The following is an 18,538-nucleotide window of genomic DNA, read 5'->3' as shown; positions in this document are numbered from 1 at the left end:
CTTGAACAACAAATTGTTTCATTTCACTACTCAAATAACACACAGCACGTCCTAGTTCCTACTACTCTTTCCGTTATTTCTGTGAACCCGCCCCGTCTCGCCGGTTGACGTCCACGGAGCCCCACAGGACCAGCGACAAGACGCTTGGACGTCAGCTACCGCTCATATGGACGTCAATATGGACGTCAGCTACCGCTCAAACCAGGGAGGGACCGAGCCAAGATTACTTTACCTCAGAGCTTTACTGCAGGGACCGAGCTATGTCTCGACGCACACCGGGGCCGAGGGGAAAAACAAAACAGAATAAGGATTAAATCGCGCAGTGGCACACACTGGCGGATCCAGACAGGCGCTATTGGACGCTGCAGGGGCATATCCTCACTTCAAATTCCAAAAACGCCTCTGTCGCAAGGTGGACAGGGGACATCTAGGGAATGGTCAGAGCCTTGCGCTTAACATTTTAGTACGTTAGGCCCTATCGGTCCATTGACAATGAGGGTATTTCAGCCACATGGGATGAGAGGACAGTGTGAGGCATGGGTAATCGAGTTGAACACCGATTGGTACAACGCGCAGTGTGCATTGGCAGTTCACTACCCGCCAGTCCGAACAAGGATATCTGAACAGTGGACAAGGATACGGATGGATACAGATATCCTGCGGATTCATATACTATCTTTATCATGCCCCCACACCCATCTACGCAGTATTTTGGTGATAAAGCTAGTCATCCCTAACCAGACCTGATCCCTATGATTAACTAAGTTCAACCGGTGGACTTCTATCAACTAGTTAATTATCAATCTTTAGAACACTCAAGGCTTGTAATGTTGTGCGGCGATGTAGCCAAAATAATTGTCTGAAGTCAATGGTTGATTTTTTCTGTTAACACCCTAATATTGTGAGCTCGGGTCTAACTCACTAACTGCACTGTTCCATTTCCCCATCAGTGTAAACCACAGCCGTTCGTCAGGCCCCGGGTCTCCCGTGACATAACCCGTCTCTGTGTTGGCGGTATGACCACACACAGACTACAGTGCCGCGGGTGGTGTGGCGCCGGCATGGTGCACCGAGACAGGTCACCACGAACGGCCGGACGGTAATGCACCGGCACTGTGCACCACGGCTGTCCAGCCGTATAGAGAGACTGTATAGGATAGACTGTTTTACCACAGCCAATGGTATGTGAATGGCATGTTTGAAACGGCCGAGATAGGCAAACACCAAATATATTGAACAGATGAAACTATAAAACATCAACACAACGCTCCATGAGACATACCATTCCAGTATGAGCGAACCATTTATCTATAGGGTCCAGTAATATAATGAATAAAACTAATCACAAGATGACTCAATAACGTAGCGCAATGTCATCGAGTCGTGTGCGTGCGATTAAATCCAAAATTGATCAAGCGGCATGCACAACGCCCCTAATCAACGATCACAGCCAACAGTCACATTGTTACAATAAGTTGATCCACCGGCAATAGCATGCAATATAAAATCACAATAGGCTCGTAACAACCACCCCGCCTGCACAGCTACACACACATCAGCTGGTCACCGTGCACCTCTCACTGTGTTTCCTCAGGTCACGGGTGTCCACAAATCCCCTGCCACACCGCTCACACCTGTGTCGGTAGTCGTGTGTGTGCATGACGGTGACGTGTCTCCTCATGTGCGACTGCCGCGCGAACCGTGCCGGGCAGAAGGAGCACCCGTACGGTCGCTCCCCCGTGTGAGTCCGCATGTGTCTGGTGAGGGTCGCCTGTGTGACGAACCGGGCCGAGCACACCTGGCACCGGTGCGGCTTCACTCCGTTGTGTGACTGCATATGTTTGGTGTAATTAGACAGATGGTTAAACACGGCCCCACACTGCTCACACTGACGCACCTTCTCCCCGGTGTGGATCCGTCTGTGATCTGTTAGGTGACTGTTCCGGATGAACGCCTTCCCACAGACGTCACACACGTACGGTCTCTGGCCGGTGTGAATACGGCGGTGACGGGTCAGACTACCACGCTCAGTAAACGTCCTGCCGCACTCGTCACAGCGGTGGGGCCGCTCTCCCGTGTGGGTGAGGCGATGGTTACTCAATTTACCCACATCGTTCGTCGAGTACTCGCACCGCTCACACTTGTGCCGTCCGTTCCTGCCGATGTGACCGTGCCGTGTCTTCACATGCCTGTCCAGCCGCTCCTGTCCCAGACAGGCGTAGTCGCAGTGGACGCAGCGGACCGTGGAGCCACCTGGCGAATGACACTGATTACCATATACCAACATACATGGATGTGCGTACTATCAACATGTGACATCATGTGCAGTTTGTTGAATCTTATAGTTGCGCTTGTCTACTTATCTATTAGATGAGACGGCCAGTAATATATATGTCGCTCTAGTCAGTCTGCCTTTGGGGATGGCAGTCAGCCATGAGTCATGCCTCGCGGAAAAAAATGACATTTTCAAGTGTTTTACTGATTGGCCAACTACTGAGCATTTTGTAATATATCTATTCTATCGGAGATGCCATATTCGGGTGCCCACCTGACACGAAGGCTGCTGGCGGCGGGGCGGCGGCCGGAGCCTTCCTGAACGTCTGCACGTTGATGTTGAGCTCCCGGGCGTAGGCGTCTCCGTAGTAGACCAGCAGCTCGGAGCCCTTCACAATCGGCTTGTACGTCCTGTGGCCATGACAAACGGTGAAACTATGAGTCAGAAAAATGACAAGCGAGCCCTGAATTCTGAATCTTGTGCGCATTGATCAAGCTAACAATTAACATGTGCCGAATACAATCACTGCTGCCAAAAAGGGTTACAGTGCAATAGAAATTTACACATCCCGAATGACAACAATGGAAAGAGCAGACTTCACACAGCTCAGCTGTTATTATTACCGAGTAATGTTACAATAATTCAACAGTTGTTTCTGACTGCAAAGTACCAGCGCCCCATGACCATATGAGGCCGCGAACTGTATAGCTGAATGACGGTAGCCGCGAGAAACAGCGAACAGGTTTCTATAGGGCAAGGTCTGCGCTAGACACGTTCACCGTGTATACCTGTAGTACATCTGGCCCTTGTACTGGAAGGCGATCAGGTTCTGCTCCTGCTCGAAGCGGGCACAGTTGACCAGCCGCAGCCAGTTGCTGGAGCTCGAGTCGCCGGCGTTCACGTAGTGGTGCACGCGGCGACACTTTTTGATCTGCAAAACCGTTAGTGTGCATCTGCATCAGTCAATACTCAATGGCCGTTTAGCGTTTGATTACGTACTTGCAACACAAGAAGTTAAGAGTCACTAGTTATCGGGGGTGTCAGCATCACAGAGATGTTGAAGACTGTACTTTCTCATCCATGACAGCAATGTCAATCTGGCACCAGCTTTTCTAACATCAAAACAGTAATACGACGTGGAGATTTGGTGTTTCATTTTATTCTGCTCATGAACCACACTAATGCAAATATCTGAGTTGGTTCAAAAATGGTTTTCTCTCAATTTTCCTAACTGGTTTACTTTTTGGTGTTTCCCGATAAGCTCGATCGATATTTAGTTTCCAAAATTCATCCCACATGGACCCGCCACAGACCCGCCGCTCTCTCACCTCCCAGCTGTAGCCCGAGTCGGTGGCCTGGCGTCGGTCGGCGGTGACGATTCCCTCGTAGGGACCGAACCTCAGCCGCGCCGGCAGGTCCTTCTCCGTCCAAATGCCTGTGTGCCGGTGAACGGGGGGGGGGGGAGGATACAGGTCAGTGACGCCGGTAGTAATTACTGCCCATAGGCTAAACACAGCCTGCCGAGAACAGATTCAGGAGGCATTGGCAATGTATAATATACTTCAGAACGCGATAAGGAATACATTACAGCCGCAGGATATTTAATGTGGACAACAAGAGATGGAGGAACTGTAGGAAACGGCATGACAACACTTTATTGACGCTACAAAAGAACGATTCCTATCAATATAGTCCTAGAAGATCGTGAAACAACAAAGCGGGGATCCATAATCAAGTGATCAGGATAAATAATGAGGATTTTACCGGTGTTGGCTCCGGGGATTTTGGACCGGCCCGGGTTGAGGAACTCGGGACGGGTCTTGATGTCTCTCTCTGGATCGCCAATGTCGAACGGGACCTGTGCAGTATGCAAGCGTGTTGCGGTGATCACAATAAGTAGTTAACCGCTGATAATTGTTCAATGATTGCGAAAAGAATAACACGGAACACTTTTCAATTTAAATAGTTTAGCGGGCATTGTAGCATGACAAAGGTAGTAACTACCACTCGAACCACTTTTTACGGCGAGATGATATAAAATAATGAGCAACGGTAGCTCGAGCTATAGCTTACTTACAAACACATCGCATGATTTATGTGATCGACCGGAGTTCAAAGCTACACAATTAATGCCAACAGACGTACAAATGGAGTGAGGGAGTTAGCGGTCCCCTCCCGAGTTCCGTAGGTACCTTGGTGTCGGGTACGACCTCCAGCGGCCCGTGGACAGGACAGTCGCCCTCCCACTCGCGGTCACACTCGTCACAGACTGGAACAACACGAAAAAGAGGTTATTTCATTCTGTAAAAAGACTGAAGACTCGGAAAACAAGAACACGCATTGCGGCCGATACGACCGTATAATTATACACAGCAGAATGTGGAGACTGACAGGTTGAGTGTTGTTTGTTTATGAGACGGTAGCTGGTTACTCACAGATGTAGTCGTCGTCGTCCAGGTCCTCCTCCTCTCGGTAGTTGACCGTGTTCCGGCGTCGTTTGAACACCTCCCGCTCGGGAGGCTCTGTGAAATTTGACATTACATCACGTCATGCCCACACACTCAATGTAACATACGTAGCCACCAGAGCAACAGCTAGAATAACATCCAGTCGTTTTCGAGTAAAGTAACGGGCAAAGCGTTTGGTCTCACGATAAACGTCAAAACCGATCGTGACTGTAAAATGGTGTCTAGGACATGCTATTCATACCAGTGACAATAGTGATGACGGCACTTACCTTCTCCTAAGTCCTTGAACTCAGCGATGATGTGGTTCCACAGCAGTTCAGCTTTCGTGTCCACAACGTGCCGGGCCCTGAAAGTCGCGTCAAACCATACATAAAATGGCATTGGATGTTCATTTATTTGGCGATAAAGAAAGGCCCTTGAATCTTGCCTTGCAGGTGTGCGAAAAGTAAATCGAACGCCAAACTAACAGTAAATATCCACAAATAATACGCCAAAATGTAATCCAAAAGCGCCAGTCGTTGTAATTACAGCAAAAAGTCGCTAGTTTTATAGGTATCGCTAGATATAGATAGGTATCTGGAAATTTTCACAATAACACTCGCTGTCATCACTTACTTGAACTGATCCTCGAGCGTAAAGCCGATGAAATCGTACGGCGGCGACGGTGACCTGTGCGGAGACCGGTCCGCCTCCTCTGCTGCCGCCTCCTCTGTGGTGACCGGCCGCCGCTCCTGCGACTGGACGTCACCGGACACGGCCGAGGAAGCGGCGGGCGCCGTCTGAAATATAGTGACAGGTGTTGATAAGATACTCCAAGAAAGTCAAGCGATGACCTTCCAGCCTCGGGTATATTATTGAACGGGAGATGACTCAATAACTAGCAAGTATAAGCAGAAATTACGCCCTAATTAAATACTACCGTATAATTACTATCTTGCCCTACAATAAACAAAACAGGTGAAAAATGCTATTGCACCTCTCCGGAGTAAAATGTTACATGTCCCGTGTTTTGCAGAGAAGATAGCCACCACCACCCCAACAGTTCCCCACCAACCTCAGCCGATGTCACCGTCGCCGTCCTCTTCACCGGCGGCTGGAACCTGCTCTTGACGGCGCCACGTCGCACGGTGGAACGCGACCGCCGCTGGGCCGGCCGGACGCATCGCGACGGACTCCAGTCATCGTCGCCGTCATCGGCCGACCTCGCTGGTCGAGGACGCTTCGGTCGGGCCGGCCGGGGCGGCGGCGGCGGTGCGCGCATGAACGACGGCGGGTGACCCGCGATTCCTGTGTGGGGACCGACACAAGCACTCAGCCGACAATGGAACATTTAACTGCTTCTCCTGGGTTTCTGGCGGAGTCGTCAGCCATAAATGGAGGGCTGGGGCCGTGCTCTAACCAAATGACAGCAGTATTCGTGTGTATAGGCATGGGGGGGGGGGATTACAGGGCGCGTTAACACCTTTCCGGCGTGGCGGACATAGTGCATACCTTCCTTTCTCATAGGTAAGACTGCCGCACCGTTCCAGTGGCAACGCCGATGAACAGTTTGGTTAAACGTACACTGAACGGGGATTAATTGGCATCAACTCATAGGCACGCCTATCTTGGTGGTGTAACCATGCCTAACCAAAGGCCGAATCAGATCACCGCGGTGGTCAAATAGAGCCGGTAAATCAAACCAAATCCTGTTTCACAGCCAGTCCCAGGCCGACACAACAGCAAACTATCATGCCTGAGATATGCATAAAATAGGCGATTATAATCTTACTCTCACTTGCCTAGACGTTTTCACAGCCGCTGACGCATCAGTGTCCCAAAATTTGTAGATGTGGGTGGGAAACGACATCGAAATGCAAATCATTTTCCACTCTCACCTCCAGTTTTCAAGCCCAATTTTCCACTCCCAATTCCACCGAGAAGGAGCCATTGCGAGAATGGTTGTTTTACATCTGTCCCAATTGTAGATAGATTAATGCTTTTGATCATTTTCCCACTCTTTTTGGGCCTTACCTGACCGACAATTTTTCACTCTCATCCTTATTTTTGGTCAGCAATTTTACCCTCTGACACCCAAGCAAAAATATGATTTTGGTACACTGTGACGCATAGGCGGTCGATTGGCCGCCGGCACCCAAGCTCACTTAAAGCAATTTAACCATTGCCCGATGGGGCGGGAGGAGGGGTCAAACGGACCCCCTCTCGGTTTTCGCGAATAACTCGCGTAAAGAACGGCCGATCACGACACAACTTCTAGTACCCTCGCGTTAAACAATTTCACTCCTACCCTGAAAATTTCATGACCCTGACCCAAATGATCTGTGTCCGACGTTTTTTTTTCTATTTGATTTTATCAGACTCACTTAGCAGTCTATTGGCTTTACGGCGGTTTAACCCGCGACCTGGTGGGGGGGGGGGGGGCTATTTTTTGCCCCCCTCCAGGCTTTTCGATATATCTCCAGAACCGCTGCGCCGATCGTCACCAAACTTTCAGTACCCTCCCGGACATCAATTTTACACATTGTGACCAAAAATTTTCCAAAGGCTATGATAGGTTGGCCGTAAATGACGTCAGAGTGACGTCATGTTCTGCCGTTTTCGACCCAAAAAAGGGTTTCGCGGGAAGAGCTGTCAGGCCTATAGCTTTGCAAATAAAGAAAAATGACAAAGACATAAAAGCTGTAGAATCGATAGGGCTACAAAACTGCTATCTCGGATTTTTGAAATTTTTGGATTTTGACCCCCAAAAATAAAATATTTTTTTTGAGATAATAATCGAAAAATCTTAAAAGTTTTTTGAATTTCGCAAAAAAAGGAATATATGTGATAGTCCTTACCGCCTTCCATCCACATACCAAATTTGAGATTGATACCTCTTTTTTGGCGAAGTTAGAGCGAAAAAACTTCAAAATTGATGACGTCAAATTTTCAAACTCAATTTTAAGCAATTCTAGACCCTGTAGCGCAAAACAAAGACCACCATTAGACTCCCCGTGACGAGCTGCATCGAATCAATACCCATTTTATGCAAAACTATCAACTTTAAACTTTGACCTTTTTTGGCCTGACCTTGACCTGACCTTGACCTGAAATTCACCAGAAAGTGACCTAAGCCGTACCTGATAGTCTTATAACTAACACCATTGAGTTGGAAATGAAAAATTGGCCATAAAACATGCATCACACAACCTTAGTAAAGTTGGGCTCATGTGACCTGACCTGTGACCCTTGGTGACCTGACCTGTGACCTGACCTGGTATTGTCAGTGACCTCTAATAGCAACATATCTACTAGGCAACTGACGCCCTATCGCTGATTCTCGACAAAATGCGTTTTCTTCGGTGTTATAGCGCATTCCCTAGAAGACCCGTGAACGGTGAAACATTTCATCTTTGACCTGACCTCATGACCTGTGACGTCATCGGTGACCCTGAGGTCAATGAAATTTGGTTTCCTTCAACAAATTTGACAGGCCTTTAGAACGCCGTTTGAATTTTGCGGATCCGTCCAGTAGTTTCGGAGATACGAGGGGGGCAAAAAATAGCCCCCCGCCACCAGGTCGCGTTATAAACAGACCCCACCAGGGCGCGGGTTAATCCTATTGACTCGATCGTTCAGGACATTTTAACTCGGGTAACTTCGGTGGAGCAGTCCGGAAAAACTATCCGTTTTTGCTGGATTCCCAGTCATGTTGGAATCCAAGGCAATGAGCTTGCTGACGCCGCCGCGAGACGCGCTGCCGCAGCGCCCTACACTCGACGATTTCCTCTGCCTGCCCGGGATTACTATCCCGTCGTACGATCTTCCATGCTCTCGCAGTGGCAGGCAAAGTGGGACTCACGCGCGAGCAGTAAGCTGAGAGATATCAAGCCAACTCTCGAGCCTTGGTCGTCATGCATGCAAAGGAACAGACATAACGAAGTCGTCCTATGTAGGCTGCGCATCGGCCATACGTATGCCACGCATGGTCATCTCCTCCGCGGAGAAGAGCAGCCCACCTGTCGCAGGTGTACCGTGCCTCTCACTGTCTTTCACGTGTTTTTATCTTGTCCTCTCGCTGAGCCGAACCGAACACGCTAAATCGGGCGCATCGCTCCGGGTACCACTATCCGCCGCCTACTGGGTGACGAGTCACCCTTGGTTTTATCCGCCAATATTTTTTTTTCTTTATCCATTCGATCAACTTCCAAGTGATTTACTCGATCTGACCCCAATCCAACTAGTCCTCTATAGTCCTTACATCTAGTCAGTTGTCTTGGACGACACTTTTGCGCTGTTTTTTTTTTCTTACGTTGCTCTTTTATATCTATGTAGTCTTTTACTTTTTAGTCTTCGTATCTAGAAGGTTCTTTCATTTGACACACTTGTTTTATTAGTACGACGTTATGGGCGCAAAATGACATTAGAAGTCCGCGCTCATTTAACCCGCGCCCTGCTGGGGTTTTTTCGCAAATATCTCAAAAACGGCGGCGCGGAGCGCCGCCGTTTTTGGTACACCTTATCATACATCAATTCTACACATGTTGTGAAAATTTCAGACCAAGGTCATTCAAGGTCAGGTCACCAGGTCACTTGAATTGACCTCACCTCATAAAAACTTTCAATGTCTGTCATAACTACACCGAGTGACCGATCGCTTTGAAACTTTCAGCGATTGCTAAGAGCAATAGCATGTACAAAATGTATATCTCAGAATTTTGATATCGATGACCTAAGGTCAGGTCAATTTTGCGACCTCCCCATTATAAGTCAATGGGAGAAAATTGAAATGCGCCTCTTTTGGATGAAAGACATTATAAACACTCCCAAACACCGAATTACAAGTGGTGTAGACACACTGAACTTGAAAATGGTGTCCGTGACCATTGTTTATGCCCTGAGGTCATCTAAGGTCACGAATGGTATCTAACAGTTTTTCGCAAATAACTTTTGATAGAGGCATGCTAGAGCGATGAAAACGCCTTAGATGTGTTCAGCTCGACGATACGGATCGACTGATATGCAAAATGACCCTTTCCGGTCAGGTCATGACCTTGACCTGAGGTCAAATTTTCAAGTTGACCTTTCAAGGTCAAGTTATAGTTCATTCGATGCGTCTTGACGAGAGGAACACGATGCCGGTAAAAGTAAGCTCGTACAAGGCTTGGGTCAAAAGTTATTGCAGAAAAACTGTTTTAGAAAAAATCGGCTATTTTTGCAGTTTTTGCCCCCTGCAGGCAAAACCGTTGACGTTAGGTCAAATCTGAGAGAATTACTCAGAAAGGGCGTTAATAGGGCTATCGAATGCGCTTTTTCGCGGCGCTGTAGCTCTATTGGTTCCCGAGTTATGCGTTGGCTTCTTGGAAATTTTCGACATTCGACCTGGAAATCGGCGAAATTTTGCCTTCAATGACCTCTGGTGACCTGACCTTTGACCTGACCAAAAAATTGACCGAAGTGATTTCGTCATTATTTTTTACGCTCTTTCGAACACCGCCTTCCGCGTATCGCTACGTGGCCCAGGAGCCGAGTTACAAGGGGGGGGGTGTTCAAACACCCCCCCCCCCCAGCAGGGCGTGGAAATCCAGGACCACCAGCAGGGCGCGGGTTAAGCCTCAATTAACAACAAAAAGACCCAAATGACCTGTGACCTACTTTTCGAGACCATGTTGCCGGAATCGCGATTCGGCGTATGTCGGGCCGACATACGTCGCATTAGCCGCGCGTTTGCAGTCTTTTCGTGGTTTCAAGCATTCAAACATGATGTATGATGCTGCTCCCATGCATTAGGGTGGGTGTCAAGGTCACCTGAAGGTCAGGTCAGGTCATTGACCTTTGATGACCAAGGTCAACTTTTTCGAGTTTTACATGTTTTTAAGCTAGATTTGGGAGCTGAATTCGAATTCAACCATTTGAACCATATGAAGTACTTTGGTGCCTTCATAATATGTTACGAACTGTCAGAGGCGGTCGACACCTACTACGAATACTCGGCAGGACCCCTCCTAGTTGAACTGACCTGACCCTACCTGGCGTAAATGCATGAAGACATTATCTGTGATCAAAACAAACATGACATTCGTGATAAGCACCCCGAAAAACTCTTAGCAGCCACACTTAACGACGCTTTAACAGGTCCCGATTTCCCTGCTATTGGGTCACTTAGTTAATGTTCAATTCAAATGGTTGCTAAATTCAAATTCAGCTCCTAAAAATAGCTTAGAAACATGTCAAACTGGAAAAAAAGAACCGAGGTAATCAAAGATCAGTGACCTGACCTGACCTTCAGGCTTCAGGCGACCTTGACACCCACCCTAATACATGTCACAGCATCATATCACATGTCTGAACGCCTGAAACCACGAAAAGACTGCAAACGCGCGGCTATGCGAACCGACATCCACCGAATCGCGATTTCGGCCAAACATGGTCTCGAAAAATAGGTCATAGGTCAAAGGTCATTGGGGTGGTCAGCCGGGTCATGAGCATGACATTGAAAGGGTAAGTGCAAAATTGATTAACGCGAGGGTATTGAAAGTTTCATCGCGATCGGCCGCTTTTTACATGAGTTATCCGCGCAAACCAGGGGGAGGGTTCGTTCGACCTCCCCCCCCCCCCTATATACGGGCGAGGATAAACTTGGGTTCTCCAAATAGCCGTTCCGTATGGATTACACTTTAAAGCAGCTCCATCCTCCCGCTAGAGATACAAACTACCGAATAATGCACGTTTAATTCATACCATAATTTAATTCATGCTGAATACCGGCAACATGTTTACAGCTTGCTTTTCCGTTATCCTAGCACACCTTTTCCGTGGATTAACCCTCGCCCGTATTGGTGTTTTTCCAGCCGTGAACGTATAAGGGGGGGGGGGGCCGTTGGACCCTCCTTGCCGTTTCGCCCCTGATCGAGCTAGAGCTTCGCGGTAATAACGAGCGTGTTGCCCATGACGAGAAGCCGAGATACTCAATTTTAAGGTCCTAGGTCATTGGTTGACCTTCCAGGTCAGCTCAACGACCCAAAAGTCGGGAAAATCGGGACCTGTTAGAACGCCGTAATGTGGCTGCTATGAGGTTTTTCGGGGCGCTGATCACGAATATCATGTTAGTTTTGATCACATGCATTTAGGCCAGGTCGGGTCAGGTCATGTCAGGTCAACCAGTAGGGGTTCTGCCGGGTAGTCACAGGTCAAGTGTCATTTGGGTCAGGGTCATGAAATTTTAGGGTAGGTGTAAAATTGATTAACGCCAGGGTACTGAATGTTTCGTCACGGTCAGCCGCTTTTTACACGAGTTATTTGCGAAAAACCGAGAGGGGGGTCCGTTCGACCCCCTCCCTATTATACTGATACGGGCGAGGGTTAACGACACCTCTATACTGATACCTTTTGTTGTGGATCAGCTGCCGCTGTTGACGATCGGCCGCCGCGCGCCGATCCGGTGACCCAGTTTTGTCGATCAGCTGATCGTAATTTGTCGGCCGGCCGCCAGAGGCGCTGTTTGTCCTTCTCGCGACGGACCTGTGTGGCGGCGGGCGGCCGGCTTGTGTGGCCGAGAGTTTTGAGCATTAGTAAGCGGTTACAGTGCTACCTTCGTGTTTAAATTAAGTTTAATAAAGTTCAAGTAATCGTAACATTCAGCGGTGAGATTATAACCGGCGCCGCGTGCCGCAGTCGGCGTGAGCGAAACCGACCAGTGTGCCGAAGATCATCGAAGATGGCGTCGGCCGGCAGCGGGAAGAGCGCTAGCCGGACGTGACGTCACAGGGAAGCTTCGGGACTATTCCGCGGGTGGCGCCACCGGTCAGGTGTGTCATGGCGGCGCCCAGTGTGATGATGTAAACAAACTGAGTGAACGGATACCGGACGGATAATCTGTGTGATACGGGACCGGTGATGGATAACTCGGTGGACACGAGTGCCGGGGCGACTGGGGCACTGAGCCTGCCCCTCCCCGTGTTCGAGTACGCCGAACCACGGCGTTTCTTCAAGCAGTTTCGGCGTTATGCGAGCTTGAAAAACATGTCGGGCGTGGTGGCCCTGGACTTGATCTGCTATGCCCTTGGCTCGTGTAGGCGGGCGGCCTGGGTGGCCGACCGGGTTGAGGCAGAAGTACAGGCTGCTGAACGGGATGCTACAGTCAGTGCTGCCGAAGAAAAGGTGTTGCATCTCCTGACGCCGGAGGTGATGAAGGGGCAGATCCTTCAAGGGCTGGACCAGCGTCGTCTGCAGCCAGGCGAGACTCCGCGGGAGTACGTAGAGGCGCTGAAGAGTCAGATTCAGCAGGTCATGCCAGAGCTGACAGCTGAGTCTCTGGACCGCATGACCATCGTACAGGCGATTAAGGGTGCGCCAGAGGCCTGGTCGCACAAGCTGGGAGAGGGCGACCTGTCCTCGCTGGACCAGCTGGTGACTCACATGACTCTGCTCCATGGCAAGCAGAGGTCAGCAGCGAGGCGCTGCCAGGAGACTGGAAGATCTGTGAGTCGAAAGTGTTATTCGTGTGGCCAGATGGGACATATTGCCAAACAGTGCAAAGGAGGGAGCCAGTCAGGCGGCTCGAAGGGCATTAAGTGCTATCAGTGCGGAGGTGTGGGGCACATCAGTCGATACTGTGCCAGTGGTGGTAACCGAGGTGGTGCCATGGGGAGTGCCAGTGGTGGCACCAGTGGTGCAGGACCAGGAGCTGTGACGGCCAACAGGCGAGTGGTTGTCGGTTCGACGTTGAAGCTGGACGTGACGGTGAATGGACGGCTAGTGCAGGATGCAGTCGTGGACAGCGGCAGCGAGCGGACGCTTCTGTCGCGATCGACGGCCGACAGGTGTCAGCTGCAGCTGCGACACAGCCGAAAGGCTGTGGTGGGAGCTGGACATGAAAGTCTCCATGTTCACGGAGCTGCAGATGTGGTTCTGCATGTGCCAGGCACTGCAGGTGAGGTGACCATGGAGGTCCTGGTCGCCGAGTGCATTGACTGTGTGCTACTCGGCACAGACTTTCTAAAGGCGGCTGAAGTGGCTGTCAACTTCAGTACCGGTGTGCTCTCATGTTTTGGACAGGAGGTTAGAGAGCCGGCCGCCACCGTGTGCCGGTGTGTGGTGACAGATGGTGCGGTGGAGGACTTCGAAGACAGTCTGGACGAGGAGGTGATGCCGTTCCTGGACCAGGTGAAGACACAGGCTGACCTGTCTCACCTGTCAACAGTGGATCAGGAGAAGCTGAAGGCGGTGCTGGACCAGTCGGACGTGTTCAGCTCGCCAGGGCAGCTCGGACGAGTCACAGCTGTCGAACATCGCATAGAGCTGATGGAGGAGCCGCGGAAAAAGAAGCCGTACCCGATTCCGCCGGCTCTGCGAGAGACTGCCAACCAGCAGATCGCGGACATGCTGTCAATGGTCGTGATACGGGAGTGTGCCAGCCCGTACGCGAGCCCGGTGCTTCTTGTAAAGAAGAAGGGAAGCAAGAGCTTTCGATTATGTACTGACTTCAGGGAGCTGAACCGCTGCACCGTGAAAGACTCTTTTCCTCTACCTAGGATAGAGTCGCTGCTGGCGTCGATCGGTCCCAAATGCCGTGTCTTCTCGCAGCTCGATCAGAAGGCTGCGTACTGGCAAGTGAAACTGGAAGAATCGGCACAAGAGAAGACAGCCTTCGTCACCGATCAGGGGCAATTCTGCTACCAAGTCCTGGCCTTTGGTATGTGCAATGGACCGGCAACGTACCAGCGGATGATGACGACGGTGCTGAAGGACCTGCTGCACCAGTCAGTGGTCGTGTATCTGGACGACGTACTCATCTTCACGGAGACTCTAGAGCAGCATGTCGCTGTTCTGAGGGAGGTGTTCGAGCGGCTCGAGCGGAGCGGGATCCGCCTGAACCCCCAGAAGTGCCGCTTCGCACAGTCTGAGGTCACGTTTCTGTCTCACGTGATCTCTGAGGGGTGTATCCGGCCGGCGTACGACAACGTGGCTGCGATCACGGCCTACAAGAGGCCGAGCAGCGTGAAGGAGGTGCTGCGATTCGTGGGGATGGCGGGTTACTTCCGTCACCTGATTCCTCACTTCAGTGTGCGCGCGGTGGGTCTGACTGACCTGACTCGCCGGCACTCGTTCGAGTGGACGGAGGCAGCAGAGCGGAGCTTCCAGGATCTCCGGAAGGCGGTGGCTGCCTTCCCTGTGGTCCGGCCGCCGGACCCGGAGCAGCCGTTTCGGATCACGACCGATGCGTGCTCGCGCGGCTGGGGCGCGACTCTGAGCCAGTGTGATGGTGATGGCGAGTATGCAGTCGCCTTCGCTTCGGGAAAATGGACGGACTGTCAGTCGCGCTACACGACGACTGAGCACGAGCTGCTCGCTGTGATTCGGGCCGTGACCAGGTTCCGATGGTACGTCCTCGGGACTGAGTTCGTCGTCGTGACGGACCACCAGGCGCTCAAGTGGCTCTGGAGCCTAAAGGATCCGTCTGGTCGGCTGGCTCGCTGGGTCATGGAGTTGTCCCAGTATGACTTTACGGTGGTTCACCGACCGGGGACTGCGATTCCCCACGCGGACGCACTGTCCAGGGACTGTGGTGATGGTGACAGTGCTGGCTGTGTGCCAAAACAGAGACTGTCTGGTGATGCTGGCTGTGTGCCAAAACAGGGACTGTCTGGTGACCGTGCTGGCTGTGTGCCAAAACAAGGACTGTCCAGTGTCAGTGTTGGCTGCGTGCCAAATGGTGACTCGTGTGAGCTGGCCGAAGGTGACGTGCCGGCGACGGTCCGAGCTGTGGAGCTGAAAAGCTCGGCGGCTGACGAAGCTGCTGTCGGGGCGGAGGCGACGTCTAGCCGGCTCAGCCTGCCAGAGCTGCAGCAGGCGACGCGGGAGGACCCGGTGCTGTCAGTTGTCATGGACTGTCTACGGACTGGGAGCACGAACGATGCGAGACTAGGTGACGTCGGTACGTTCTATATGCGTGATAGAGACAACCTGTTTGTTCGCGATGGCCTCGTGTACCGACAGACCATTTCAGACCGTGAGCCGCAGATAATCGTGCCGTTAAGCATGCAGAGTCACGTGATACGCCTTGCTCACGATGTGCCAATGGCGGCGCATTTCGGGTTGAAGCGTACGATGAGTCAGATCACGCGTCATTACTACTGGCATAACCTGAAAGTGACCGTGCGCGACTACTGCCGTGCATGTCTCGGATGCGCGCGGGTGAAAAGGCCGAACCGTTCTCACCGAGAAGGTGTAGGTAGTGTACCTGTCGTAGGGGAGCCGTTCTCCCAGTGGTCGGCAGATATTCTTGGACCACTGCCTTGTTCAGATGCTGGGAACAGGTACGTTCTAGTCGTGTCGGACTTGTTCACGAAATGGGTGGAGACCTATTGTATTCCTGACCAGAAGGCCACGACCGTGGCCGACTGTTTCGTGGAGCTCTTTGCTCGTTTTGGAGTGCCGAAAAGCATTCTGACAGATCAGGGCACGAACTTCGAAAGCGCGCTAGTTAAGCGGATTTGTGAGCTATTGGGGATCCAGAAGCTACGATGCACGTCGTACCATCCACAAACGAATGGTCAAACCGAGCGGTTCAACCGCACTCTGTGCGATATGCTCACCCATTATGTGAGTGAGACCCAGGCTGATTGGGACCGGTGGGTCAGTGTGTGTGTGTCAGCCTATCGGTTCTCACAGCACACCACGACAGGATATTCGCCGTTCGAGTTGGTGTATGGTGTTTACCCGCGTGTGCCCGTTGTGAGTGAGATCATTGATGACGCAGATAAGCTGCAGTGTGACACTTACGCGAATTATGTGAGTGACCTGAAGCGCCGTCTCGAGGTGGACCGCGACCAGGCCCATCAGTCACTGCAGGACAGCCAGTCGCGCTCGTCTGTGGCTGGAACGAGTGACATTGAAGTAGGCGATACGGTGATGCTAAAAGTGCAGGCAGTGAAGCGTGGTAAGAGCAGGAAACTGTCCGCTCGTTTTACTGGACCATATGTAGTCGTCAAAGTGCAGCGACCTGATTATAGGATTAAGCGGGGACGAAAGCAGGTGCTTGTGCATGGTAGTAACCTGAAGAAAGTAGAAAGTTCTGTGCGGGACGATTCAGAACGGGCGACATGTGTGACGGTTCCTGTCACTGTCAGTGTGTCTGACGAGGAACCGGACCTCGGTGCCTGTATTCCGCTGTTAGGTCGGACCGCTGTCGGGCCATTGCTGGCGGTCCGCTCCGATGAAGTTTCCGGTCGTGTGGAGTCGCCGAGTAGCGCTGAAAGTGAATGTGCTCTGTCGGACTCGGATAGTTCGGATTCGGAGCCGGACGGAACCCCCATCCGTCCGCCAACTGCTGTTAGCCGCTATGGCCGCCCAGTGCGACGCCCGCAACCGTATTCGCCAGGTTAGGCCCTCGGGTGTGCACCTGTGACCTAGGTGTCCGTACTTTTTGAAGGGGAGGATGTTGTGGATCAGCTGCCGCTGTTGACGATCGGCCGCCGCGCGCCGATCCGGTGACCCAGTTTTGTCGATCAGCTGATCGTAATTTGTCGGCCGGCCGCCAGAGGCGCTGTTTGTCCTTCTCGCGACGGACCTGTGTGGCGGCGGGCGGCCGGCTTGTGTGGCCGAGAGTTTTGAGCATTAGTAAGCGGTTACAGTGCTACCTTCGTGTTTAAATTAAGTTTAATAAAGTTCAAGTAATCGTAACACTTTCAAGATTCCTCGTTGATGGAGCTACACAGCACACATTACCCGGCCAGAAACTGACGGGCTGTTTGCCATTGGTTTTGTTTTGTAGGGTTAAATCTTTCGGTTCGACGAGACATTCAGCATACGTATACTGCGCGTATACAGCATACGGAGCCTTCATTAAACATATAAAAACGTAAAAAATGGGTAGCTCTGACTCACCGAGTTCAGATAACTTGTCATAGTTGGACTTCATGTTACAATAAACTTGCTTCTCGAGATCACTTAGGGCTTCCCAGGCGTCCTCGGCAAAAAACTGTCGTATGTGTCTAAACTTCCCATCTTCGACTTTCATCTTACGATATAATCAACGGTCGCAGCAGCCAGCAAGGGCGAAAACAACACAATCGCGATATTATAGGAGCTTAAATATCAATATGTTGCTTTCCAATATATATCCAAGCGATCTAATTTAATTATACCCTATGTTTCAAAAGCCTCTTCTTGGCTTCCTGCCCAAAGCCATATATATATTTCCATTTCCTGCCACTTCCTGCTTCTTGTTTGCACCACAGTGTATATAAATACAGTGGCGGCAAATGCGCTTGGTCACGTGACCAAATCTGCACGTGCGGTTGTGGCGAGGGCACTTCCCGAAACTCTGGTGCCAACGGCCTCGCGGCGCCCATAGAGAATACATGGGACCTTTTCTTTTCAGACCTATCGTGTCTAAACCAAGCCATTTAGTGCAAGGATACGACTGGTTTGAGATTCAGTATTCTTTTGGCTATAAGTCGGCATAAGAAACGTATTTTTATCGGCAAAATTCGCAAAGTACCGGGTGGTTTTCCGATACCCTGCACGCCTCCTAACCCCCGGCGGCCGACCGGAGGAGTCGGTAGCGCTCCACTCACGACTTTTGGCGACAGCTCAAAACACCTTACAGCTAGAGGGCTGCTATTTGGCACACCTTATCCTTGCTTCCATACGCATCTTTGGAAACCAATTGCATTTCCGTCTCAGGTCAGATCACTGACTTATGACGTCACACGTGAACCTCTGCAATAGTCCCAAAATACCGAAACTTCGCAATGCCCTCGGTGCCAGAGGAGCTGTCACAGCGAGATGATATATACAGGACCTAGTATCC

The 18,538-nt window shown here is 51.1% G+C and overlaps 1 protein-coding gene across 1 annotated transcript; it reads right to left on the bottom strand.

The window, feature by feature from the left end:
- Positions 1–1,213: 1,213 nt before the first annotated feature.
- LOC122391309 (histone-lysine N-methyltransferase PRDM9-like) lies at positions 1,214–17,961 on the bottom strand. Its single transcript, XM_043385107.1, has 11 exons — positions 17,611–17,961; positions 5,798–6,030; positions 5,359–5,522; positions 5,013–5,089; positions 4,711–4,797; positions 4,468–4,544; positions 4,040–4,133; positions 3,604–3,710; positions 3,064–3,206; positions 2,549–2,685; positions 1,214–2,253 (listed from the first exon to the last, which is right to left on the bottom strand). Exons 1-11 carry the CDS (start codon positions 17,741–17,743, stop codon positions 1,556–1,558), a joined length of 1,950 nt encoding a protein of 649 aa, XP_043241042.1. The 5' UTR covers positions 17,744–17,961; the 3' UTR covers positions 1,214–1,555.
- Between the last annotated feature and the right edge of the window lie 577 nt (positions 17,962–18,538).

The sequence above is a fragment of the Amphibalanus amphitrite genome, unplaced genomic scaffold (assembly GCF_019059575.1).
Source record: "Amphibalanus amphitrite isolate SeventyFive unplaced genomic scaffold, NRLGWU_Aamphi_draft 000431F_arrow, whole genome shotgun sequence".
In the NCBI taxonomy this organism is placed as follows: domain Eukaryota; kingdom Metazoa; phylum Arthropoda; class Thecostraca; order Balanomorpha; family Balanidae; genus Amphibalanus; species Amphibalanus amphitrite.
The sequence above is the reverse complement of the archived record's forward strand: the minus strand, read 5'-3'. Positions and strand labels throughout refer to the sequence as shown.